This window comes from Telmatherina bonti (genome assembly GCF_933228915.1).
Source record: "Telmatherina bonti genome assembly, chromosome: 22".
Lineage (NCBI taxonomy): Eukaryota > Metazoa > Chordata > Actinopteri > Atheriniformes > Telmatherinidae > Telmatherina > Telmatherina bonti.
The window spans coordinates 25,139,270-25,161,758 of record NC_136631.1 but is presented as its reverse complement, the minus strand read 5'-3'; the positions used below and the strand labels follow the sequence as shown (position 1 = coordinate 25,161,758).

Here is a 22,489-nt window from a genome sequence, read left to right as displayed (position 1 = left end):
TTTTTTCTTTGTTCAATGTGAGAGACAAAAAAATAAAATCATGGAATAAGTTGTAGTAACCTGAAGATTGAACATCTCAAATTTACTTAGTTTAAATGGTAAACTGGTTTGTCGGACAGTTGGACGTGAACTGAGCATCCCTGAGAGGATTTTGGTTGTTGAGATCAAGACGTGTTCATCCCTCTTGAACACTATGTGGGCAAAATGCTGCACAATTAAAAAGCAACATGTGAATCAGCTGTGTGTTTGTGTTATTTGTTCCTCTACAGCATGAAAGCACTAAAAGATTTATCATCTGGAGGAAAGTCAATAATGACTCAACAACTATCAGCATTTTGCAACCTGTGAGGTTACCTAGCAACAGGTCAGTATCATATTATAAAATGAGCATTTCAAAGCGGCAGAACTTCTCTGATGTAAAAACAAGTTTCACTAATATGAGACAAACTGCGTCTAAAACTAATTTCAAATCATTTGTTTAAAAAACAAAAAAGTCCTCCGCACCATTTTGCAAACATGCTGCATGCTGTTTTAAAACTATAAAGCAAAACAAGTTCAATTTGATCTTGTTTTTGTCTGATCCTTAAATGACAGTGAATGTGACATATTTTCACATCATCTACTTTTGCTGTTCTATTTACATTTGACAGTAAAACCTGTTTTCAACTTCACCTCCTCACAAAGAGATGTTTGTTCAGGCGTCTGCTGCATCGGTTTTCCCCACAGAGGTGGCAACAAACTGGCAGTTTTAATCGGGCCCTGATCAGGGGACCGTAGATGGCAGACCACCCAGTGGCTCAATGTTCCTTTAAAATTTAAACTACATCATTAACGAGTGGTCTGTCACGCATATTAAAGATGTCTCATACTTTAAGGTTCTTTATTTATTTAACTGTACAATAGCTACATGTACATTTTAAAAACTGAAATATGAACATGGAAATGTCTTGTCACACAACCTACAAGCCACACATAAAGGATTTGGTTATGCAGGCAGTCTGAAGTTTTGACAGTCAAATTAATATCAAATGACGCCCTTTGTATCCTGCCTGTCAGTCAGTCTACCTTATTTGTGATGCGGACATTTGGCTCAGAGGGTCTTTGTAATTTTGCAGTGAATGGTTACTGATGCACTTCCAGGAAAAGAGGGTAATCAGACCTTTCTTCATTTTTCACCTCTCGAGTCTTTCGGATCATAGATACATAGATACAGTAAGTCCTAATATTTGCTCCAAATCATGTTAAGTGCATGCAATAATAATAATAAAAAAAGGAGAATTGATTCAAAGTGTGTTAAAATTAAATGGATAATTAAAGATAACCAGATTTATGTAGCACTGGATGTTTAAGAAATATCAAAGCAGAACAAAAAAGTCTTGTATTAAAAACTCAAATGACAGTCAGGATTTTTTTTATTGCTTTCTTTTAGGTATTCAGATCAACCTTTCATAAATGTAAATATACAGACCGTTTTTATCCAATGTAAACACATCTGATTGTGTAGCAGAGAAGTTTTTTTTTAGGGCAAAGATTCAATATTAATACTTAATTACAGTATTTGCTATTAATGTAAAATAATGGGAGAAGTAAGACGGAAGACATTTTATTTTACATCTTAAAGCCTTTTTTCTTCTACCTCTAAAGATATAGAATTATTATTTTAAGAAAAAAAATTGAGAGGACATGCTTTGGACACCCATCCATCCATCTTCTGCCGCTTATCCGGGGTCGGGTCGCGGGGGCAGCAGCCTAAGCAGGGGAGCCCAGACTTCCCTCTCCCAGCCACATTTGCCAACTCTGCAGGGGGGATCCCAAGGCGTTCCCAGACCAGCCAAGAAATATAATCCCTCCAGCACGTTGTGGGTCTACTCCAGGGTCTCTTCCTGCAGGGATGTGCCCGGAAAACCTCACCAGGGAGGCGTCCAGGAGGCATCCTGACCAGATGCCCGAGCCAACTCAACTGGCTCCTCTTGATGTGAAGGAGCAGCGGCTCTACTCTGAGCCCCTCCCGAATGACCGAGCTCCTCACTAGGAAACTCATTTCAGCCGCCTGTATACGAGATCTCGTTCTTTTGGTCATGACCCACAGCTCATAACCATAGGTGAGGGTAGGAACGTAGATTGACTGGTAAATAGAGAGCTTTGCCTTCTGGCTCAGCTCCTTCTTCACCACGACAGACAGGCGCAGAGTCCGCATTACTGCAGATGCCGCACCGATCTGCTTGTCAATGTCACGCTCCATCGTTCCCTCACTCGTGAACAAGACCCAGACATATTTAAACCCCTACACTTGAGGCAGGACCTGACTCCCAACCCGGAGAGGGCAATCCACCCTATTCTGGCTGAGGACCATGGTCTCAGATTTGGACACCTGCAGTTTTAAAGCGACTCAGTCCTACAAATAAGAAAACATGCTCTGAATCAAAGTTTTTAAAAATGGGTATCAGTATGGTCACAAAAAGAGAAATAAGATGTTTGCAGTCTACCATACGCAGCCTCTCAGAGGAACATCTGCACTCACTAACAGCTTAATGGCTCTTTTATCAAATATAAAATTAGTTTTCACGTTTTTTCCTTTCAGGAACATGATGTGGACCTTTGTATTTCTTTACATCCTGTGTGCAAACATCTGCCAGGTTTGTCATGATCCTACAAAAGAGCTTAAAATTTCTAAATTTAAACATGAAATGACATTAAACAGAATTTTTTTTGCTGTTGTCGCTGTTGCAGGCTGTTGCTGAAGGTAAATTTAATTGTATGAGTGTGCACATGGACACATTAAATTTAGCTAAAGATTGTTAAATGCATTTAAGTTTCTTTTGTGTCTTTCAGACTCAACACAAATGCATTATGCCAAAATGATAATAGATAAAAGTGTGCTGGAGTTCATGCCTGACACTTCTGTATTTGATATTCCTGACTTGAAGATCGAAGACTTTAAAATTACAACAAGTAATCACATTATTCATCCACAAAATTATTGCGATTTTTGCTGAAACAAAGCAATTACTGTGTGAAATAATGTTTTTTTGGTTGTATTGTTTAGTGTGTAAGAATGAAGCAACTCCAAAAGAGTGTGAATGCAGCCCAGGCTACAGATGGAGTGAAAAAACTATGAAGTCTCTGTCTTGCAGTAATGGCACATTATGCACCTTCCAGGAAAACTCTGCTCATATGTGTATTTCAAACAACACAGGTATTTTCTTACCTACTATCTATCTATATATATATATCTATGTATGTATTAAACATTGTCTTCTTCATCCTTAACAGTCACTATCAACGGTTCAATGTCTTTTGAGGGGCTACAGTATAAGGATTGTCTGCAAGACAAAGATTCACAGAATTATAAGAAATGTCATGATGGCTTGTTTGAAAAGGTACAAATAAAGAACAACAAGAAGAAAGAAATGACTGCATGTTTGAGTCAGTAAACTTCAGAGCTCAACAGTAATGCAATCAACTTAATTGTTGTCTTTTCAGATGAAAACACAATTCAGCTTTTTACGAGGATTTGACACCTTGAAAATAACAGGATTCAGGTATCGCTGTCACTGATGTATTTATGAATAAACACAGCATTTACTACTACATTCAAAAGTTACAATTAACCTTTTTTTTTTTTTCATTTAAGCATTGGAAGCATCATTGCATATTTTGAAATGACAATTGCAAACAACGTTACAATAGAAGACCTCAAAATTAGATCAGAAAACCTGACCAACAACCTGAACACCTCACTTAATCTGGAGACAGCAGGTAATTATATCCAACAGTGCTGGGATGTCAAATAGGATGAGATTACACAGACGTTTCACCATCTCTCGTAAAAGACATCCACATTTCATACCTTCTGGATTGAACTTTCTTGTTGTCTTTGTTTACTTTCTCAGGCATTGTCGTTGTTAGTATGCCAAATGGCTCTGTGCCTTACCACACTGAAACCACAATCGAGTGCAGGACAAAGGATGACCTGGGAGTCGAACCAGACTGGTATCTGAAAAGAACAGCCCAAGAATTTAAGATCACAAATGGCATAATTGCAAAACTAACATCACAAGACCTAACGTACACAGTCAAACTCTCAAAAGTAGATGAGCTCTGGGAAGGTATGTTAGTTTCAGCCACAGCATTTATCTCCAACACCTGGCCCTTAAAACATAAAAATGAGCATATGTTACTTTCCCCATTATTTTTGGTCATTTTTCTGTATAATAGGAAATAAAATAAGGAAATTATATAATATATATAAGAAAATATTGCTAACAAGACTTTAACACAAGTAATGTTTGGATTTTGATGGCTCTTACTTATGTTATTCTTATATTGGAGCATTTTGAATAAAACCATGCCCATCTCTCTGAGCAAACGTGCACAGCTCAACAAAATTTTGTGGAAACGAGAATATTTTGTCCAAATTTAGTGTTGCAGATGAAAAGAAGACTTTTCATCTCTGCTGTGCTTTTACAGCTTGTTTCTGTTGCCCTCTAGTGGCCAGAAACACAAAGGGGCAGGAAAAAATGTGAAGAAGGTTTCCTTTTCTTTGCCAACAGAAGAAAAGAGAAGAATGATAGAAAAGATTTCACAGTTTGACAAAATACATTAAGCATGTAATGAATTTAATTTCTTCTTTTTCCAGGAGAGTATAGATGTGTCTTCACTCAGAAGTTGGGGAACACTACCATATATCACAAAGCCAATGGCACAATGGATGTATGCCTCCTGCCACAAATCGAGGCCTTTACAGAGCCGGGATATCCACTTTGTGAAACAAGTTCTCCTGTATACAAGGTAAAGGTGAAATGCCAGATAAAGAACAGCAGTGAAAAGTATATTGTAACATGGACCGGGGATGTCAGTGGTATGCAGCCTGAAGGTGAGCTCTGTCTATTAATTTTCATTTGATTTGAAGGAATCCTCATACAAGCATGGCTTTACGATGTGATGTGACTCTTGCAGGTGACAACCTGACTTACACAGCTGAAAAAGTTGTTAGTTGTCAAAAACCAAACACTGTATTTCCAGTAACGTGCAACTTTAAAAACAAGTGCGGTCAGAGTGCAATGAAATCAGTTGACATCAATATCATATATGGTAGGTATCAGTAAGGAAATAACCATGTCCAACATCACTCCATTTTTGTGACCAAATTTGTGAGAAAAACAAGTTAATCATAACACAGACTAAACGAGGTAGATAAAAATGAAAACTATGACATTAAATTAGGACTGCTAAACTTTGACCGCTTTTCACACTTTGCCACACTTTGCGAAGGTTAATTTGGCATCCATCTTGCATCCTATATCCTCTCTGAGCACTTTGGAAGCCGGAGTACCCTGTACATACAGACTCCAAGTCAGAAGATGTTCATCTCCTAACTATAAGATTTGTTAAAAAGGAAGGTCTTCAGCTTGATCTTAAAGGTAGAGAGAGAGTCTGCCTCCTGAACCCATAGTGGGAGCTAGTTCCTAAAAGAGGAGCCTGATAGCTGGGGATAAGACTACCACTGATTCAGAAGACAGATTCTATCAAGAATGAAGTGATTTTGGACAAATGTAGTTATATAATCTATGAAACATCTTTAAGTTTTGACTTGCACTTGTTGACTTTCGTATAACTCATCTTTTGCTAGCTTATGCTAATGATAAATACTGTGCAAAAGAGGGTGACTGGGGAAACACCAAAGCTGATCAAACGGTTGCGCTGACCTGCAAAGACAAGAGCGGACAGAGGACAAGAACATGCAAGTAAGACTGACATGTTGGTTATTTTGATCTTCAAAATGTGAACTGGCTTTAATGGACTTTAGAAAACAACAAAGAAAATTAAACGGCTCGCTATTTTTTAAGACAAAAACAAACAGAAAATAAAATGTAAATCTTCAGCAAGAGTCTGATTATTCAATGAATCCTTTCAGTTCAGAAGGCGTTTGGCAAACGGAGCAGTCGTCATGTGTGTCCTTTCAACTGTACAGCGTACTGGAAAGTGCAAAAGTAGGTCAACTTTTATTTCTATATGCTACAAAACTACTTTTAGTTGTTTGAACAGTTTACTACAACAGAAAAGATAATTTAGTGTTTAATATTTAAGAGTTAGTCTCATCCTTTTGGTTAAATCAGTGGCAGAAGATGCCAGTTTTAGCAATGATTATCTTTATTGTTCTTACAGATTGCCAACATTGGACTTGGTGAACTGGAGGAAAATGTTGCAAATGTATTTCATCACTTGGAAAAGGTCACTAAAACAAAGGATGTAGACTCTCCAGCCAGTATAAATGTATCTATAGAAGTATTCCACACCCTGAAAGAAACAACAATACAAAGCAACACAACAATAAATGTGAGTATCATAATATCTTTAGTCATTATTTATTATTATTTTTCATTGTTAACTGATTTAAGGAAATGAAAATCATGAAACTGAAAACATTATTGCTGATTTTTTTTTTAAGTAACAAACCATAGGAAAATAATAAAAGTCAAAGTTTTATTTTTTTATCATCTTATTGAGTGAGTTTACAATCAGTCATATTTGTTATTGTTGCACAGCCTGAATAAGTTCTAGAAAATAACAATATATCACTTATCTCCACAACAAAACCTTTTTAGATGAAAAACCAGCAGACTGTGTTGACTGATGGTCTTATTAAAGCATCTAAGTGGAGTTTCATTAACTGCGCTCCTTAGAAAGTCCTAAAACAAACCCTGATATAATATGAAAAGCCTCTTTTCAAACAATCAAATTTGAAAAAGCAACAAACTCAAATTTAAATTTGGAATAATGTGCTTCATTTCTCTTTTCAGAACATGCTGCACTCATCCAGCAACCTGCTGAACAAGTCTCTTGAAAATATATGGACTGCCCCGACTCTCGAAAACAACTCTTCATTGCCGTCGAAGTACCTGATCTCACTTGAGGAATTGATTGAAAATGCAAACATAACTGAAAAAATTACGAAGGAAAATCTCGAGGTGGACACGTGTGTTTCTAAACAGTGTAATATCTCTGTTTTCAATGTCACTGTCACTTTGAAAAATGAAGACAATGACAGAGTGAAAACAACTGGGTTCAAACATATGGAAGGTTATTTGCCCACAAACAGAAGTCAGCAGGAGCCCAACAGCATTGTTGTGACAGTCACAAAGAATAATACACTGGATGAGATTACAATCAATTTCCATCTGAACAAGTCACGGCCTCGCAATGTTGAATTAAAATGTGTCTCATGGGACAACGAAACCAATGACTGGACATCAAGGGGATGTGAGTGGGGGGGTCCTTATAAGGAGGGACAGTGCGTCTGCAACCATTTGTCCTCGTTTTCAATTCTAATGTCGAAACATCCCATAAAAGTCCCTGGATTAACACTGGTGACCAACATTGGCCTTTCCGTATCAGTCATTTCACTTGTTTTCTGCCTCTTCATACAAATAATTGTCTGGAATGACGTAGTCAAGTCAAACACTTTGTATTTACGCCATACCGCCCATGTTAACATTTCTCTGTGTTTGCTGGTTGGAAACTGCTGTTTCCTGGCGTCCCCTGAACCCGACAAAACTGAAGATATCTGGTGCAAAACCTTTGCTGTGGTGAAACATTTCTGTTACCTGTCCATGTTCTTTTGGATGTTGTGTCTGAGCACCACACTTCTCCATCAAGCAGTTTTCTTGTTCCATAAAATGAGCAAGAAAAGCTACCTGCGCTTCTCCATGATTGTGGGCTACGTTTGTCCTTTGCTGATTGTGTTCGTCACATTTCTTGCCACCGAAGCTGGAAGTGCAGGCTCATACTACTCAAAAGACACCTGCTGGCTGGTTTACGATGGACTAATGAAGGGCACCTTCTTCACCTTTATCATTCCAGTGGGTATAATTGTTTTTGTCAACCTTTTCTCCATGCTTGTGGTAATCATGAAGCTTTTGGACCACCATAGTAATGCAGAGACATCAGCTGAAAAAGAAAAAGCAGCTGCCATAACTGTTTTGAGGTCAGTTATTTTTCTGACTCCAATCTTCGGTGTGACCTGGGTTTTTGGATTTGCTGTGTTGGCTATCGATCTCACTGCAGGGCCTGAAGGAATGGCAGTCAATTACATCTTTGACCTGCTGAATGCATTCCAGGTACCCTCACTATTAATAATATAAGCTTCTGGGAAAAAAAAGGATTTCTTTTTGTCTCATAAGCTCTTATCTTTCATCTCCAGGGTTTCTTCATTTTGTTGACCACATGTGTGACTGACCAAAGGGTAAGGCAGTGAGATACAACTGAAATAATCTAGATAGTTGGTCTTACACAAGAACAAAGTCATACATTTAAATCCCAGCTTAGATCCAGTTCATATTTTGTGATGACAAACATTAGGGAGCATGGCGTCAAATTAAAGTCTTCTCTTACTTTCACAGACTCGGGAGGCGCTGATGAATCGCTTCAAGATAAAAGTAAGTGCTGAACATCTGGATTGACTGTTATGGAAACTACTGCTATGATGTACTTGTATCACAATTCTACCCTCCTCTGATCTTCAGGCTCCAGCATCCAGCAGCGAAAGCACCAGCACCACAAAGTTAGAAACAACATGGAAGAAGTAAAATCCTCTTCAGCTTGTATGAGCTCAACAAACCACACTGCATATGTGAAGTCATAAGTAATGAGCTGCATTTGCTCTTTGATGCAGGTGTTTCTTTATGTTTAGTTAATTATCTGTAAAAAAAAAAAAAAAAAAAAATTAAAAGTTATTGTACAGTAATTTTACCAACTGTAGACATATGCAATCCTAGAAAAAATAAGTGTAGAAATGCAGTTTATAAAGCGAAAGCAAAGCTTGGACAAATCTAATGAGCTTGAAAGTCAATATTTGGTGTTGTTCAACACACCTTTCCAGTCAAGCTTTCTTTAAATTTAACTTGTCTCCAATGATAATTCACCAGAAACTCTTTTGGATGTTGGCTGCATGTTCTCTTCTCTATGAAGATTACCCCACATTGCTTCACTAATGTTGAGATCTGGGCTCTTAGGTGGAGTCCAGTTCTTGTGCCATTTGGAGTAACTAAGTCTTTTCTCCTAGTTTAACTTTTCTTTAAAACAGCTTGAAAGCTCTCCTTCCACAGATACTATTTCTGATGAAGCTTTAGTGAAGAGTGGATGGATAAACAGGTCCAGATGCATATCTCAGACCCTGCATCAAGTCTTGGCTGGAATTTTGCCTCATTTCTGAAGAACATCACATTTAGATGCTGTTGATGTGCTGGAGATGGATTTAGAGCTGCCCCTTGTCCCGTCATTTTGAAATATCATCTATAGATGTAGCTACATAATCAGGAGAATAACATGTTTTTGTGACAGACTGCTATTAAAGTGGTTCCTTGTTATATGGACTGTGATATGAGGATACATATAATGAGGTCTGCTAAAATGCCTAGACTGATTTCTTTTTCTTTTTTTAAAAAAAAAAAAAAAGCAGCCTTGCTTGAGGAGTGTTAGAAAGTCCAGAGGACTGGTGTCCAAAGATGGTCCTCAAGTGCAACTGTCCTGTAGGTTTTTGATGTGTCTCTGTTCCAACACACCTGGCTTACATTGAATGGATTCAGTAGTCTATGAAGTTCTGCAAAATGACTGTTTAATTTGAGTCAGGCGTGTTGGAGCAGGGATGCATGGAAAACCTGTATGATTGAGGCCCTCAATGACTGGAGCTGGACACCCCTGGTCTAGAGAATTTGTGTTCAAGACCACTTCAAATATCACAAGACAGTCTGGCTCCATGGAAAGGAAAATAATAGGAAATGAGGGATGATTAAGACTTTTTCTTGTAACCAATGTTCCTTCTTTATGATGCTTTCATGCATGATGACTGGAGGCGCGCTCATTAGCTCAACTTGCTGTTCCACAGGTCTTAATGGGTTACATGAGATAAAATACAGATTGCAAATGTGAATTCAACGGTACTTATTTTACTAACTGCACTATGAAAATGCAACCTATCTGCCACAATGAGCTAAATTTTATGCAAGCTTTATTGTATTTAATTATTTTAAGCCAACATTTAAGTGTTGTTTTTTTGAAACCCTGTTTTCCTCATTTTCTTTGCCTCGTTCTGCCCATTCTTCATCTGTGTCATCCAGTGTAATCCCTTCTTTGGCTGCTGTCTTCCGGTAGGCATGACATTCAGTCTCTGCTCTGCAATAAACAAAACATGGGAATTTAGATTTCATGTATAAAGGCATATTTAAGTTTTTGTGAATAATAAAGTGATTCAAACGGACAAATGGGAGGCTTTATGCTCTACTTTTTAAGGAATAATGCACAGTGTTTGTGGCCGTATATTTCGGCTATCCTTGCTGGTTTGTCTCCACAGAAGTCCTCCTTGTCTATCGGTGCATGGAGGGAGTGCAGGAGCTGCAGCACAGCCAGCTGACCCGACTCCGCAGCAAAGTGGGCAGGAGTCCATCCGTGCTCTGTCTTCAGACAAGGTCTGGCTCCATGCTCAATGAGGATCCTGACTGTTTCTGTATGACCTGTGGAAAAGGCATCAAAGGCTGATTTGAAACAGGATTTCAAGAACGTTGCAGCCTTTTGTATGAAATGTTTGTCATACATTTCTATGGTAATAGTAAATTCTGTTAAATTGTTACAAGCAGTGATGCAGCAATGGGCAGTACCGCTCTGCACACTTTTCTGCTCCAATAATAAGTCAGCACAATGCATTGTCAATTTTCTATTACACATAACACCATCTTCTTAATGACATAACTCATACTTAAAGTTTCAGTACCAACACATATACTTACCTGTCTGACGTGCAAGAATTGTGGGTCTATTTGATGTATCTGCAAACATAAAACATGGAACTAGCTAATGACGATGCAACCTAGCCTGATATGTTATCAGTACACTGTCTCAGTGCTTATATTTCAAATATGTGACAACTGGCCTGTGTGCTAATGAGCTAAATTTTACATTTAACTTGTCAGAGGACTACAGACACTTTAATGTTTACCTGCATTGTATAAAAGTTCACACTTGGGGCATTAAAATTTGATAAAAACAAACTCATTGTTTTGAAAGAAAAAATATACAAGAAGATAGTGATTATCTCAGAATAAAGTGATTTTGACTTTATGTAATATTTATGACAAGTTATTCTAATACGTTCTCACACAAAATGCTGTTTCGTGTTTTAAATAGTTCAGGATCTAGCCTGTTTATCACTGTTGTGCACACTTGTGTGAGTGATTATTAAAGGATGGAAATACTAAACCAAGTCTCTCCAAAGTTTATCAACAATATAAATAGTTAAATTGAATGACTACTGCTCAAACCACAAATACCGCAGTTTTATTAGAAACTACACAGTAGAATTAGTGAACTTATTCATCTAATATAACCTCAGGTCAAGTCCGGAATATGATTTTCTGACTGTTGCTCAGCAAAGCAGAGATGGGGCAGGCGTAACCTGAGACTAAGAGACATGAAATACATGCAGTTTTATGTGGGACATGAGTTTGTTAAATTCTTCCTTCCTTACCAACCTTTAGCCGCTGCCCAGTGAAGAGGAGTCTTGTAGCTCCAGTCGATGTCTCTCTGATTTGGGCTGCATTTCTGCTGCTTCAGGATCTCTTTAACATGATCATAATCTCCTGCAGCTGCTGCTTGGTGCAGCTCTGTCATTTCGGTTCTGCCGTTGCCTAGCAACAGCAGACATCAACACAGCACTGTTTTGAGGTTTTACTGGAGTCTGGGAACTGCAGTGCTGCCCGCTGCTGGTCCAAGCAGTCCATTAAGCTATATGCTGTCCTTACCAGATCCTTGACTAAAACCTGTTAGAGTATTACATCATATGTGACTTAATGGAAATAAAGTTTAGAAAAACAAACTAAATATTTACATTAATAATCGGTATTACCAAGTGAAAAGTTCAAAAAGGTCCGTGACAATGTAAGTTGGTTGTTTTGGGCTGCTTGATTTTAGGGTGATCACTGGTTTCTCCTCCAGTACTACCATGGTGTCTGGTGGTGATAGACTGGATCAGCCAGTCTGTCTGAGAGGACAGCATTGAATGCTGAGCTGTAATATATAAACAAAATTCTATCATAAATGCCCTCATGTTCAAGGTGCAGAGAGCTGTTCGTAAGATAGAATAATTATGCAAAATCCAGGGACTGTTTTTTGCCCTATACTATCGTTAGGCTGAAAAATCCCACTGAAAACTCTGTTCCAGCGTTATACTCAACGGCAACACATTACACACCATCAGCTGGATTCCACACTTGCCATTTTGGATGTGGACCATGGCTGATTCAACAAAGAAACTCAGGAGGACTTATCAGCAAGAATGAGGGATAGTAAGAAAAAGTGAAAGAAAGAAATAAACCAAGAGTCAACCTAAAATTGAGTTTTACGAGACAGAGAGAGCTCAAAGAAGAGACAGGATGCAAGGCTGATGTTAAATGAGCCTTCACTAAGGGGCACAACAGTCTAAAAAAATACTGTATGCCAAAGCTCAGCCGTGCTGCTTTAAAAAGATCCAGCGTGACAGAATTACTGGCATCTTTTCAAAAAGATGGGCATAATACATAAATTACTTCGAATACTGGGCACAGTTCTCCATTGTTCATCTGCAAGTGGCTTCTTGTGCAGCAATGTCTACACTACAGGTAAGCCATTGCTTATCCTAAAGGGTGCTGTCACAGTAACTCAAAGGCCTCACTTTAATTTTTCCTTCTGGAGGAGACACCACAGTAAAACTGGAACAAATACCACAGCTGCATATATCTGGAACCATGAGTAAACATAAATGACTTATTTTAAAAATAGAAAAACTATTTTAGCAAAGTGATGAGATAGCAACCCAACAGTTTGTAATGAGATACACTTTTCCAGTCATTGACCTGAGTTGTTTTTTAAAAAAAAAAAAAACATACACCATTTGGAGTTGGTTTAATCTTTTGTTTTCAAAATAATACAATTTTATTTTTGCAAAACATGACAGAATTGTCCCTCTATAAATAGCCATTCATAACAAGCTTTTTTTTTTTTTAAACTCATCACTAAAGTGCTGTTGCACCACAAACCACATCGCCCCTTCTCACACACACACACACACACACACACACACACACACACACACACACACACACACACACACACACACACACACACACACACACACACACACACACACACAGATCGAACATACAGGCGAGTGAATGCATCCAGTTTAGACCAAGGTATCTTGCCCATGCATGATTTGACATATACAGTTGTGAATCAAACACCAATTATCTGATTGTTAGATGATCTCCTGAACAGCTGTTTTATGAACAGAAAACAGCATGAAAATACCTTTAAATCTGTTAAAAGTGGGGCAAAAATATTGCTGTGGAATTCATGGAGACATTTTTGCTGCAATCCCTTCATGAATGTTACATGTACTTAGATAATTATGCAGTTTCACATAATTAGTTCTTTCATGTCATTGTTTTGAACATTTCAGCTGGAGTTGCATTGCTTTTTAAAATAAAGCTTTGTTAAACAAAATGACTGACTGAATTCTGCAGATTTATGCATTAAGGACAGGATCAACAGGTAGTCTCATGTCTCAACTCAAGCAAAATAGATTGTATGAACTTTATCCCCCATGATTCAAGGAAGTTGGTTGTACAGAAATGTTGCAACATGGGTCTCTGTCAATGAAACGGAGATTAAGTTCTGACAAAACAAGATATCTACTTTTCTTAAACACATGTGGTCTGCAGAATTTTCTAAATATTTTTTTCCCCATCATTGCAAGTAATATGTGTGTAGAGACAATTTTACTCAATAGTTTTTCATTTGGTAACATAAAAAAAAAGCAGAGTCAAAAAACAACCAGTCAGAGACTGATCACAGCCAGGTTAAGCAGGAGGCCTTTGTGGGTCTTGAGCTGAAAGATGGAGACTAAAATGCATCAGAGAAATGTGATTTAAGTAAAAGAGAAAGAAATAAGATAGTTAAGTCTTACCGATTAAAAACCAAAATGGCCTCATCCATGGTTCCAGTTTAATCCCGGTCCACTAGAAATTAGAGATCACATTGCAAGTTTTAATTAAAAAAAAAAAAACAAAAAAAAAAACACCACTAAATGAAAAAAAAACAAAAAGAAAAGTAATTACTAACCTGGCTCCAAACGCTGGACGAAGGTACCATCCATGTCCTCTGCTTTCCAGTATTTCTCCATTAGTGTATTTACGATTATTCCTTCACACTCCATTTCAACTGCATACTGTGGAACGCTGATGTCTAGGTGCTCCTCCACATAAAACGCAGTCAATCTGAGGAGTTTATCAACCAGTAAGGAATAGAAGTCGTCATAAGCTTTATCATCCCATGAGTCCTTAGACTGGTTGAATCCATTCAGACGGCACAAAAACGCCTGAGGAGGCATCTCTAGCAGACTCTGAGGCATGGATCTCACATTGAGGTTAACCTCAGACTCATTTCCATAGTCAACAAACAGAACATGAAGTGTATCGTCCATTTTCTGAATTACTTGAGCTCTGTACCACTGCTTGTCACTGGAAAACAGAGCAAGGCATGGACTGCCAGGTTTGAGCACTTCAGGAGGAATAACATCTTGCTCCTGTCCTGCCTCCTGAGCAAGTTTACACAATATATCCAGATTTTTTGTGTTGCTGTCCTGGCACCAGAAGTATTGAGGGCCAACAATGCAGGAAGCATAAACTTCCAAAATGTTAGAGGACATGTCTGGCCATGTGTACGAGTTGGTCCCATTTCCTTCTGGGCTGGAGCAAGGTGAATGCTGAGATATTTCTAAGGTATTGAGGAAATCTTGAATGGGAATCTCCACTTTTGTTTCAACATTCAAAGTTGGTCTACAGTCTCCATTCAAAATCACAGTCTGTTTTGTCGCCGGTGGAGACACATGAGTGGTGCACATCCCATTCTGCTCTGTAGTCCTTTTCATGTGCTCCTGTCTTGATCCATGTGCATTTGTCAAAGCAACTCTTCCTGAGCTGTTTGAGAGCTGCGGCTCCTTCTGCTGAGTCAGACCAGTCACCTTCTCTGGCTTTATTTTTGATATTTTTTCTCTGACTAACGCATTTACATTAATGGATCCGTCAAACAGTTCAACTATTAGCTTCCCATTTTCCCCTTTTGCCATAACTGAAATGGTAAAATTATGACCAATAGCATGATCTGCAAACCACTTATTTACGTCCTGCGGAAACTCTGCAGGGACGTTAAATAGTCCAAGGGGAATGGCCTGCACAGGCACAGATCTGATGCTGTTTTCCTCAGAGGGAAGGGCTCGTACATTAGTTTCACACACAGCAAAGGTGTCTCCATAGTCCACAAAGTGCACTACAAGTTCTGGGGATATCTGTACTACTTGACCTCTGTACCACTGATCGTCAGTGTACTTAGCTAAGCAAGCACAATTAAGCCCAAGTGAATGATCTGAACTCTGAGGATGGTCAAGAAGTGTTGCAACATTTTTCATCACTTCGTCAAGCACGCGAGAATTTCTGAACAGCTGGCAGTAGAAGTGGTTGACAGTCTCTGAAGAGGTTACCAACACTTTTTCTTTCCCACCGACCTCAATATTGTGTGTAGAGTAACTGTAGGCATTTGATGGGACCTTCTGATCTTCAGGGTGTGCACATTTCTGAGCTAGAAGCTTGGATGCGCTTTCAGATGCTGATTCAAGATCAACCACATTAAGCAGCACACCGTCTTTGTCGCATGTTGCAGCTTTAATGACGCATTTTAACCCGGTGCCTGATGAATGACCCAAATCCACAAACTTCTGAAATTCTGCTAATGCATCCTCTGTCCAACTGGAAAGTATGGGATTGGAGACATCTGTTGGACTGACCAAACTACACTGAAGTGCCTGTGCATTCAGTTGTTGAAAAGCTGGATCAATAGCACGCAGATTCTGCAGAGGGACCTTTTGAGTTTGACCATAATCAATAAATCTGACATCTACATTAGGGAACTCTTGATTTGCAATGATTTTTGCTCTGTACCAAATGCCGTTGTCTGGATTACAAGCCACACAGATGGACTCTACGAGTGGCTGTGGATGGGTAGAGGCATAGTGGTTTTGCAGGTCATCCATAAGGCGTCTCAGAGAATTGCCACTTTCTGTGGTTTGACACCAGAACCTTTGAGGACTTTCAATGCAAGATACTTTAACATAAACACTTTTTCCTACAGCAAATGCATCGTCATATGCGTTCAGTGACTCAGAGGAAAAAAGATGCCCATTGCATATAGGAGGGTCAGGCACTTCGCAGCTTGCGTTGAGATCAATGCCATTCATGCTGGAGGTGGATGCATCACCTGCCCTGCTGTTTAACACTTGGCTTTTGGTGCTTTCCTCTGGTAAACAATTGGTGAAATTGATTTTATAATGCACATCCATGAATCGTTTGACTTCAATTGAAGTGGGAGATGATGAGCTTTCACTCTGGACATGTAAATCCCATTCAGGATTTGAAGATTCAAGAAGCCCTGCCTTATCTAGAAATACTTTGTTAATGCAGGCCGCATTATCAGCGTAGAGTGTGACAAAATAGGCATCTTGAGGTTTATTGGAATTGTCGAATTTTGCCATTACTGTCTGGTGAAGGAGCAGCGATTTCAGACAGTCAGTCTCATCTGCAGTCCAATCTCTGTTTGCTTTTATTTCATTCAGAGAACAGCGATATGTGACAACTGGCATTCGGAGGAATTTTCCAAGCAGCGGTCTGATGTTGCCAACATTAACCCGTTCAGCTTCTCCTTCATCCACATGAAATACCTCCACGGTACCATCACTAGCCAGGATGTCTTGCCTCAGTAAGGAGCGGCGCCATCTGCCATCTAGGCCCCTGGCAGCACATGGATCCCCACAGCTCAGAGGTTGTGCGTCTCCTAAATCTGAGCTTGCTTCATAGTGTTGTTGGATCTGTTCAGACAACAGCTTCACTGCTTTGGAAAAAATGAGGAGCTTGCAAAAAATATTCTGCGGATCAGTTACCCCTGTCACAGTTACTGTCTCAAAAGTATTAGTTAACAGTTCAGGATAAAGGTATTGGTCATGTCTGCAGCCAACATCCAGGCTGTGTTCCTGTGTTAAACAGGAAGTCTCAGATGAGACTCCTCCTTTGACTCCCTGTAGATACTTCTGCACATGTATTTTAAATTCATTTACTTTGACCTTCTTTGCTGCGCCAAGCTTACAGATGTGATTGGAAATGAACGGTATATCAAGGAGAATTATCCTGTCTGGCATCAGGACGTGATGAACCAGTCCATTAAACTTTTTCCCAGGCAGACACAGCAAAAGCTTTGCGGCTCGTTCGGGCCACTCCTTCTGAGTTAAGACATTTGCGAGAATACACGACTCAATTTCAGGAGGGAGGAGAAAGCTGTCACTCTGGCCCCATGCTAAAGACTCACTTGTGGTGATATGGGGCTGACCCTTGTCAATCAGATAAACATTGAAAGTTTCAATTTGAACCGATACAATTCGAGCTCTGTGCCAGGTGTCACTGATGCTAACCAAACACAGGTCCCCTGGTTTTCCTTCTGGTCCATAAAACCTTCTCTGTGGAATCTGAATTTCCTCCTTCATCTGTGCATAACTGTGTTTTCTTCCATTATCCATGTTTACCCATAATTCCACTAGACCATGATTGGGATTTTGGTCCACCTTCACGACGAGAACAGGTACTTGTGACCCTGGTGTTGGGAGTCCGGGGATTGAACACATTCTGAGCTTTTCAGCTTATATCGACACACAACCTGTAAATGAAGGGGGGAGAAATAAGTGTTAATGTGATTAACAAAAAAAAAAAAAAAGTAATACCAGCATGTTATCATTTGTACACAGCTGCCAAATAATGCAATACCACACAACTCTCGTCAGTGCCTGAAATAAATGTCCGTTTGGCTGTTTTATGCCATTCTATCAACTTCAGACCTAAGACAGGTGTTAGAGCCATTTAGTTAATGTTAGTGAAATACTGAATTCAATTTAAAAAAAAAAAAATTTATATATATATATATATATATATATATATATATATATATATATATATATATATATATATATATATATATATATATATGTAGTATTTGACTTTAACAAGCTTAATTGTGGAAAATTAGGGCTTCTCTGAGCTCCGGCTTCTGATTTGTTCTGCTTCAGTCTGTTGGGGCTAGAGAGGTTGTTCAGTATTTGACTCAATCAACAGCTGTCCACAGACAAGTGTTGAGGATGTAGGTTTGATTTACCAAGTACACCAAAGTTCACAAAGATACTGAACAATGCCTCAGTCTCAAAAGTCAGCAGTGAAGGCTGAGATCAAGCACTGGCTTTGTCACTGGCAATCTGACACAGACAAATGCAAAATAAGCACAGACAGCTTCCGTTTAAGATAGACCAGAGTTTATTAAACAGATTTTCATCAACAGGTTAACATCAATTGGTTCAGTCAATGTGATGCACTCGAATTTCCTATGCTAAAATATTGTCAAACAACAAAAAATATATTAATAAAATGGTTAAGACAATGAGACATTAAATGAAGGTTGGTAATAGGGATGTGTGTGTGTTAATGGTGCTAGCTCCTGAGTACAGACTAGGCGAATGGTGTTGGCTATGAATGGCTGTAAGGCACTAATTTTGAGGTTGCTGTAGCTTAGCACACCTAGCCCACAGTGACTAGTGGGTGGTTAGTGAGTTAAGGGTGTTATTTCTGAGGCTGATGCTAGCGCCAGCTTACCAAAATACAAGATGGCCTGAAGGACTAGATAATGGGCAATTTGGGGGGAGAGAATTGAGCATGAGCTTTAGCTAGCATTAGCTCTGTAATGCTAATGTTAGCTTAGCTGATGTTAAGGCTAATTTAGCAGATTGCAAAATGATGGACAGTCAACAGGAAAGAGTAAGCTCCAACTTCAGCTAGCAACAGCCATTCAATGCTAATGTTAGCCAAACCGATGCTAATGCTAATTAAGCAGAATGCTTAAATGGTAGGAAGGAGAACAAGATGACAGACAACAGGAAATAGGAAGCTCAAGTTTCAGGTAGCATTAGCCGTTTGATACTAATGTTAGCTTAGCTGGTGCTAATGCTAATTTAGCAGATTACAAAATGGCTGACAGGAAGAAGGACAAAAAGGCAGATAGCCATGTGGTCTTAAGACTCTCAGGCCTGGGAAACTTTGAGGAAGACAAAGGAAAGGAGAGGAGGAGATGAAAGTAATAAGAAAATGACTTGAATTGGCATTTATGTGGTCCTAACAGGCACACATGTGAGAAACTCCCATGGTTGTGACTGGAATTTAGAAAGGTGACACAGATAGCCAAACAGTCCATTTCAACTGGTTTGCAAAACAAGGAGCTTAATTTTCATTCCAGAAATCAGATAAATGGAGATAAACAAAATAACCAAACCAGCAGCAGCAAAACCACACAAATCAAAGGGCGATAGCAGCACCCTGCTTTCATTAGCTAGACCATTAGCTAATATGGTCCCTTAACAGAAGAAATTAATCTCTTAAACCATCTCTGCCCAGACACAGGAGCCTCTTACTTGGCACTGTTTTCGGTAACAGCGAGGAGTCCTCTTTAATCCTTCATAGTTCTGGTCTGGAGGCCCTTGCAGACTGGGTCCTGCAGCAGGCCTTTGTTCTGTAGAGATGATCCCTCTGGTAGAACCAGTAACATCAATGGTTTCAGGTACCTTAAAGGGTTGCTGGGTACACAAAGAACTAACCCTTGTGAAGAATTGCCGGATACACAAACAGCAAATCTTTGTTAGATCCAATGGGGCCTTGACTCGTCCAGCAAGGCAGATAACAGCTGCAATGTGTTTGATGCATGAAGCAATGGAAAGATGAGGTGGTCTTTGTGACTGGGGCTTTTAAATTCTCAGTGATGTTGATGAGAGACCACGCAGTAAAAGTGGGCCCTCGGCCAATTAGAGGTACCATTGTCTTACACCCCTCTTTTCACACCTAGGTGTGAATGGCTGGGCATGCTGGGATTTGTAGTGAGACTCAGGGCCCATTGTTTCCTGAGCCATGCGGCCAAAGGCTTTGTGGAGTGGTTCAGTCCCAACAAGTCTTCTCTGTTAATTATTGCTGTGGAGCGCAGAGAACATACTAGTCTTTGTGCTTACGTACATTTACTCATTAGGAGTACCTTTATGATACTTTTTGTTTATCCTTTTCCCCCCTTTCCTATCACGCTGAAAAGATTTAGTTAACATAGAACCAAGCCATGGACTATGACTATCAGTGGTTTTTGGAAGCACGCAGGCAACCATATGCTCGGTCCATACAGCTAGAAGAGGGCCTTTATTGTCAGTGCCACTCTTTCAACAGGCATATCTCAGCATTTTCCCCACTTCAAAACCTCCTTTTTAATTCAAAGTACAAGAAGAGCTTTTTAATCAGTTCTGTTTATATGAAGTGGGGGTGATTTTAGCTAGTAGGGCTGAGAGAATCGATCCAAAACAAAACAAAAAAAAAGTCGATATTGTTGATACCAATATTAGCATTGGTATTGTTTGATATTAACAAGATGAAACATTTTTCTTGCAGAGGGCGTCTGGGACAAAAAGCCAAAGAATGTGAGTGAAAAGCTATCAATAGTAGGTTTTACCATTATTTAGCCAATTTACACTGTTGACCTTATTTTTCTAAAACTTGTAACAAAAGTGAAACATGGTTATTTTATCATTTTGTTACACTGGTGACATTTTTCAATTGTTCTAAAAACTAGATTAATTTTGTAACAATTTTATAATCATGATCAATCATTAAAAAGCCAAAAATCATTAAACGACTGAAATTTTATGCAAAAGTATCAATTGACAATATTAGCACAATACTGGGTGTTGGATCAATGCCAAAATTTGCAGTATCACACAGCCCTGGTAGCCAGTGGTTTAATTATAACTTGCTTACTTGTTGGCATAGCAACCTTTTTGTTTGGTTTAGTACAGCACTTTGACCTACACCACGTATGAAAAGTGCTATATAAAACCCTGGTTGATATAAAAATATAAAATATTTGGTGTGAAACCCAAGTGTGAAAACCACTCAAAAAGCTTGTTATTGGAGTGAACATTTAGATTGTTTGCACTTGTGCAGACTGAAAACCTAACTGCCACCTACAGCTGGCTCACCGCCCACAGCTCGTATTTAACCTAAACTGATTCACTTCACCTGCACAAACAGCCGTTTTCTACTCAGTGAATCATCACTTGATTCACTTCAAATGAGTCATTGTGAATTTCACATCTTGTGGAGAGAGATCTCTTTACAAACACTTAAAATGCGCTAGGCCAAGCAACACTATGCAATTGTTTGAAATGACTGAATGTGCAAACAAACTTTTGGATTCATGTTTCAATTGTGAATCATTTTCATGTGAACCAAAATATTTTGTAGTTTCAACCATTTACCTCTCCAATAATTCTGTCAATGGAAGCCTATTTCACATGAAGCAAAAAAAGACAATACTCCTGTAGACAATATGCCAATAAAGTCAAGAGATCTGTAATTTGATAATTGGGGTAACCTACAAATAAAGGAACAAAGACAACAGTGATAACTCATTTAAGCACGTCTCATTCAACCACAGACTTCTACATAAACATTTGTTTCCCTGGTTGAAATTCTTGAAAACCTGGCTTCCGTTTTCTAAAACAAATTTATCATGGCACTTACCTGAATTGTTTCACAAAAGTAATATTTTTTTAAAAATTACATGATAGATTATATGTTTGATTTCACACATAAATTAAAGCAGCATGGGGAAAAGCTGAATAGCAAAAAAAAAAAAAAAAAGTTATTCTTGATTATATTTTCTTGGATTTATGCAGTGATTTCCAACCTGTAAATTAGTGATAATATGAAAAATGAAATTATTGGTGCCGTTTTTAAAAGAAACAACAAGGTCGTCAAATTCATTTATGCTTAGTGTGCATGCTTTTCAGTGTATAAAAGTCAACAACTTATTATCAAACATGCGCTATAGCAGTCGTTGCTCTTTTCCTCACCTGGCTTGTTAGAAACAATGCGTCTCATGTTGCTCCTTCTGGCGCAAACGATCTTCCATACTCCTCCGACCTAACTGACCCGCTCTCGGTGAGCGTCCTCGAGATCTACCACCACTGTCCAACACACCTGAATCAAATGAATGTCTCGTTACCAGGCAGCGCTGGATGACAAGCAGGAAAAGGAATTCACCTGATCCAGGTATGTTGGACAAGGTTTGCAAATAAAAGTTGCAGGAAAGCTAGATCCCGAGGACCGCACTTGGGCATATGTGATTTATAACATGCAAGCTGCTATATTTAAAAGTTGCTGTTATAATAGTCTATATGGGGAAAAAACATGCATAGAATTTTCTCTTTCAAAGCCTGCACAGTTTTAAGATTAATAGATACATCCCCCAATTTATTTAAACAAATGGATAAACATTTTACCAA

General features: G+C 38.9%; 2 protein-coding genes across 2 annotated transcripts; both read right to left on the bottom strand.

Annotated features, from left to right (window-relative positions):
- Positions 1-9,204: 9,204 nt before the first annotated feature.
- On the bottom strand, positions 9,205-11,664 carry ankrd66 (ankyrin repeat domain 66; the record flags this gene model as incomplete). Its single annotated transcript, XM_079261646.1, has 4 exons — positions 9,205-9,210; positions 10,062-10,173; positions 10,283-10,511; positions 11,526-11,664. 4 exons carry the CDS (start codon positions 11,662-11,664, stop codon positions 9,205-9,207), a joined length of 486 nt encoding a protein of 161 aa, XP_079117772.1.
- Positions 11,665-14,146: 2,482 nt separating this feature from the next.
- tdrd6b (tudor domain containing 6b) lies at positions 14,147-17,755 on the bottom strand (the record flags this gene model as incomplete). Its single annotated transcript, XM_079261645.1, has 1 exon — positions 14,147-17,755. The coding sequence occupies one exon, from the start codon at positions 17,753-17,755 to the stop codon at positions 14,147-14,149; it is 3,609 nt and encodes a 1,202-aa protein (XP_079117771.1).
- Positions 17,756-22,489: the final 4,734 nt, after the last annotated feature.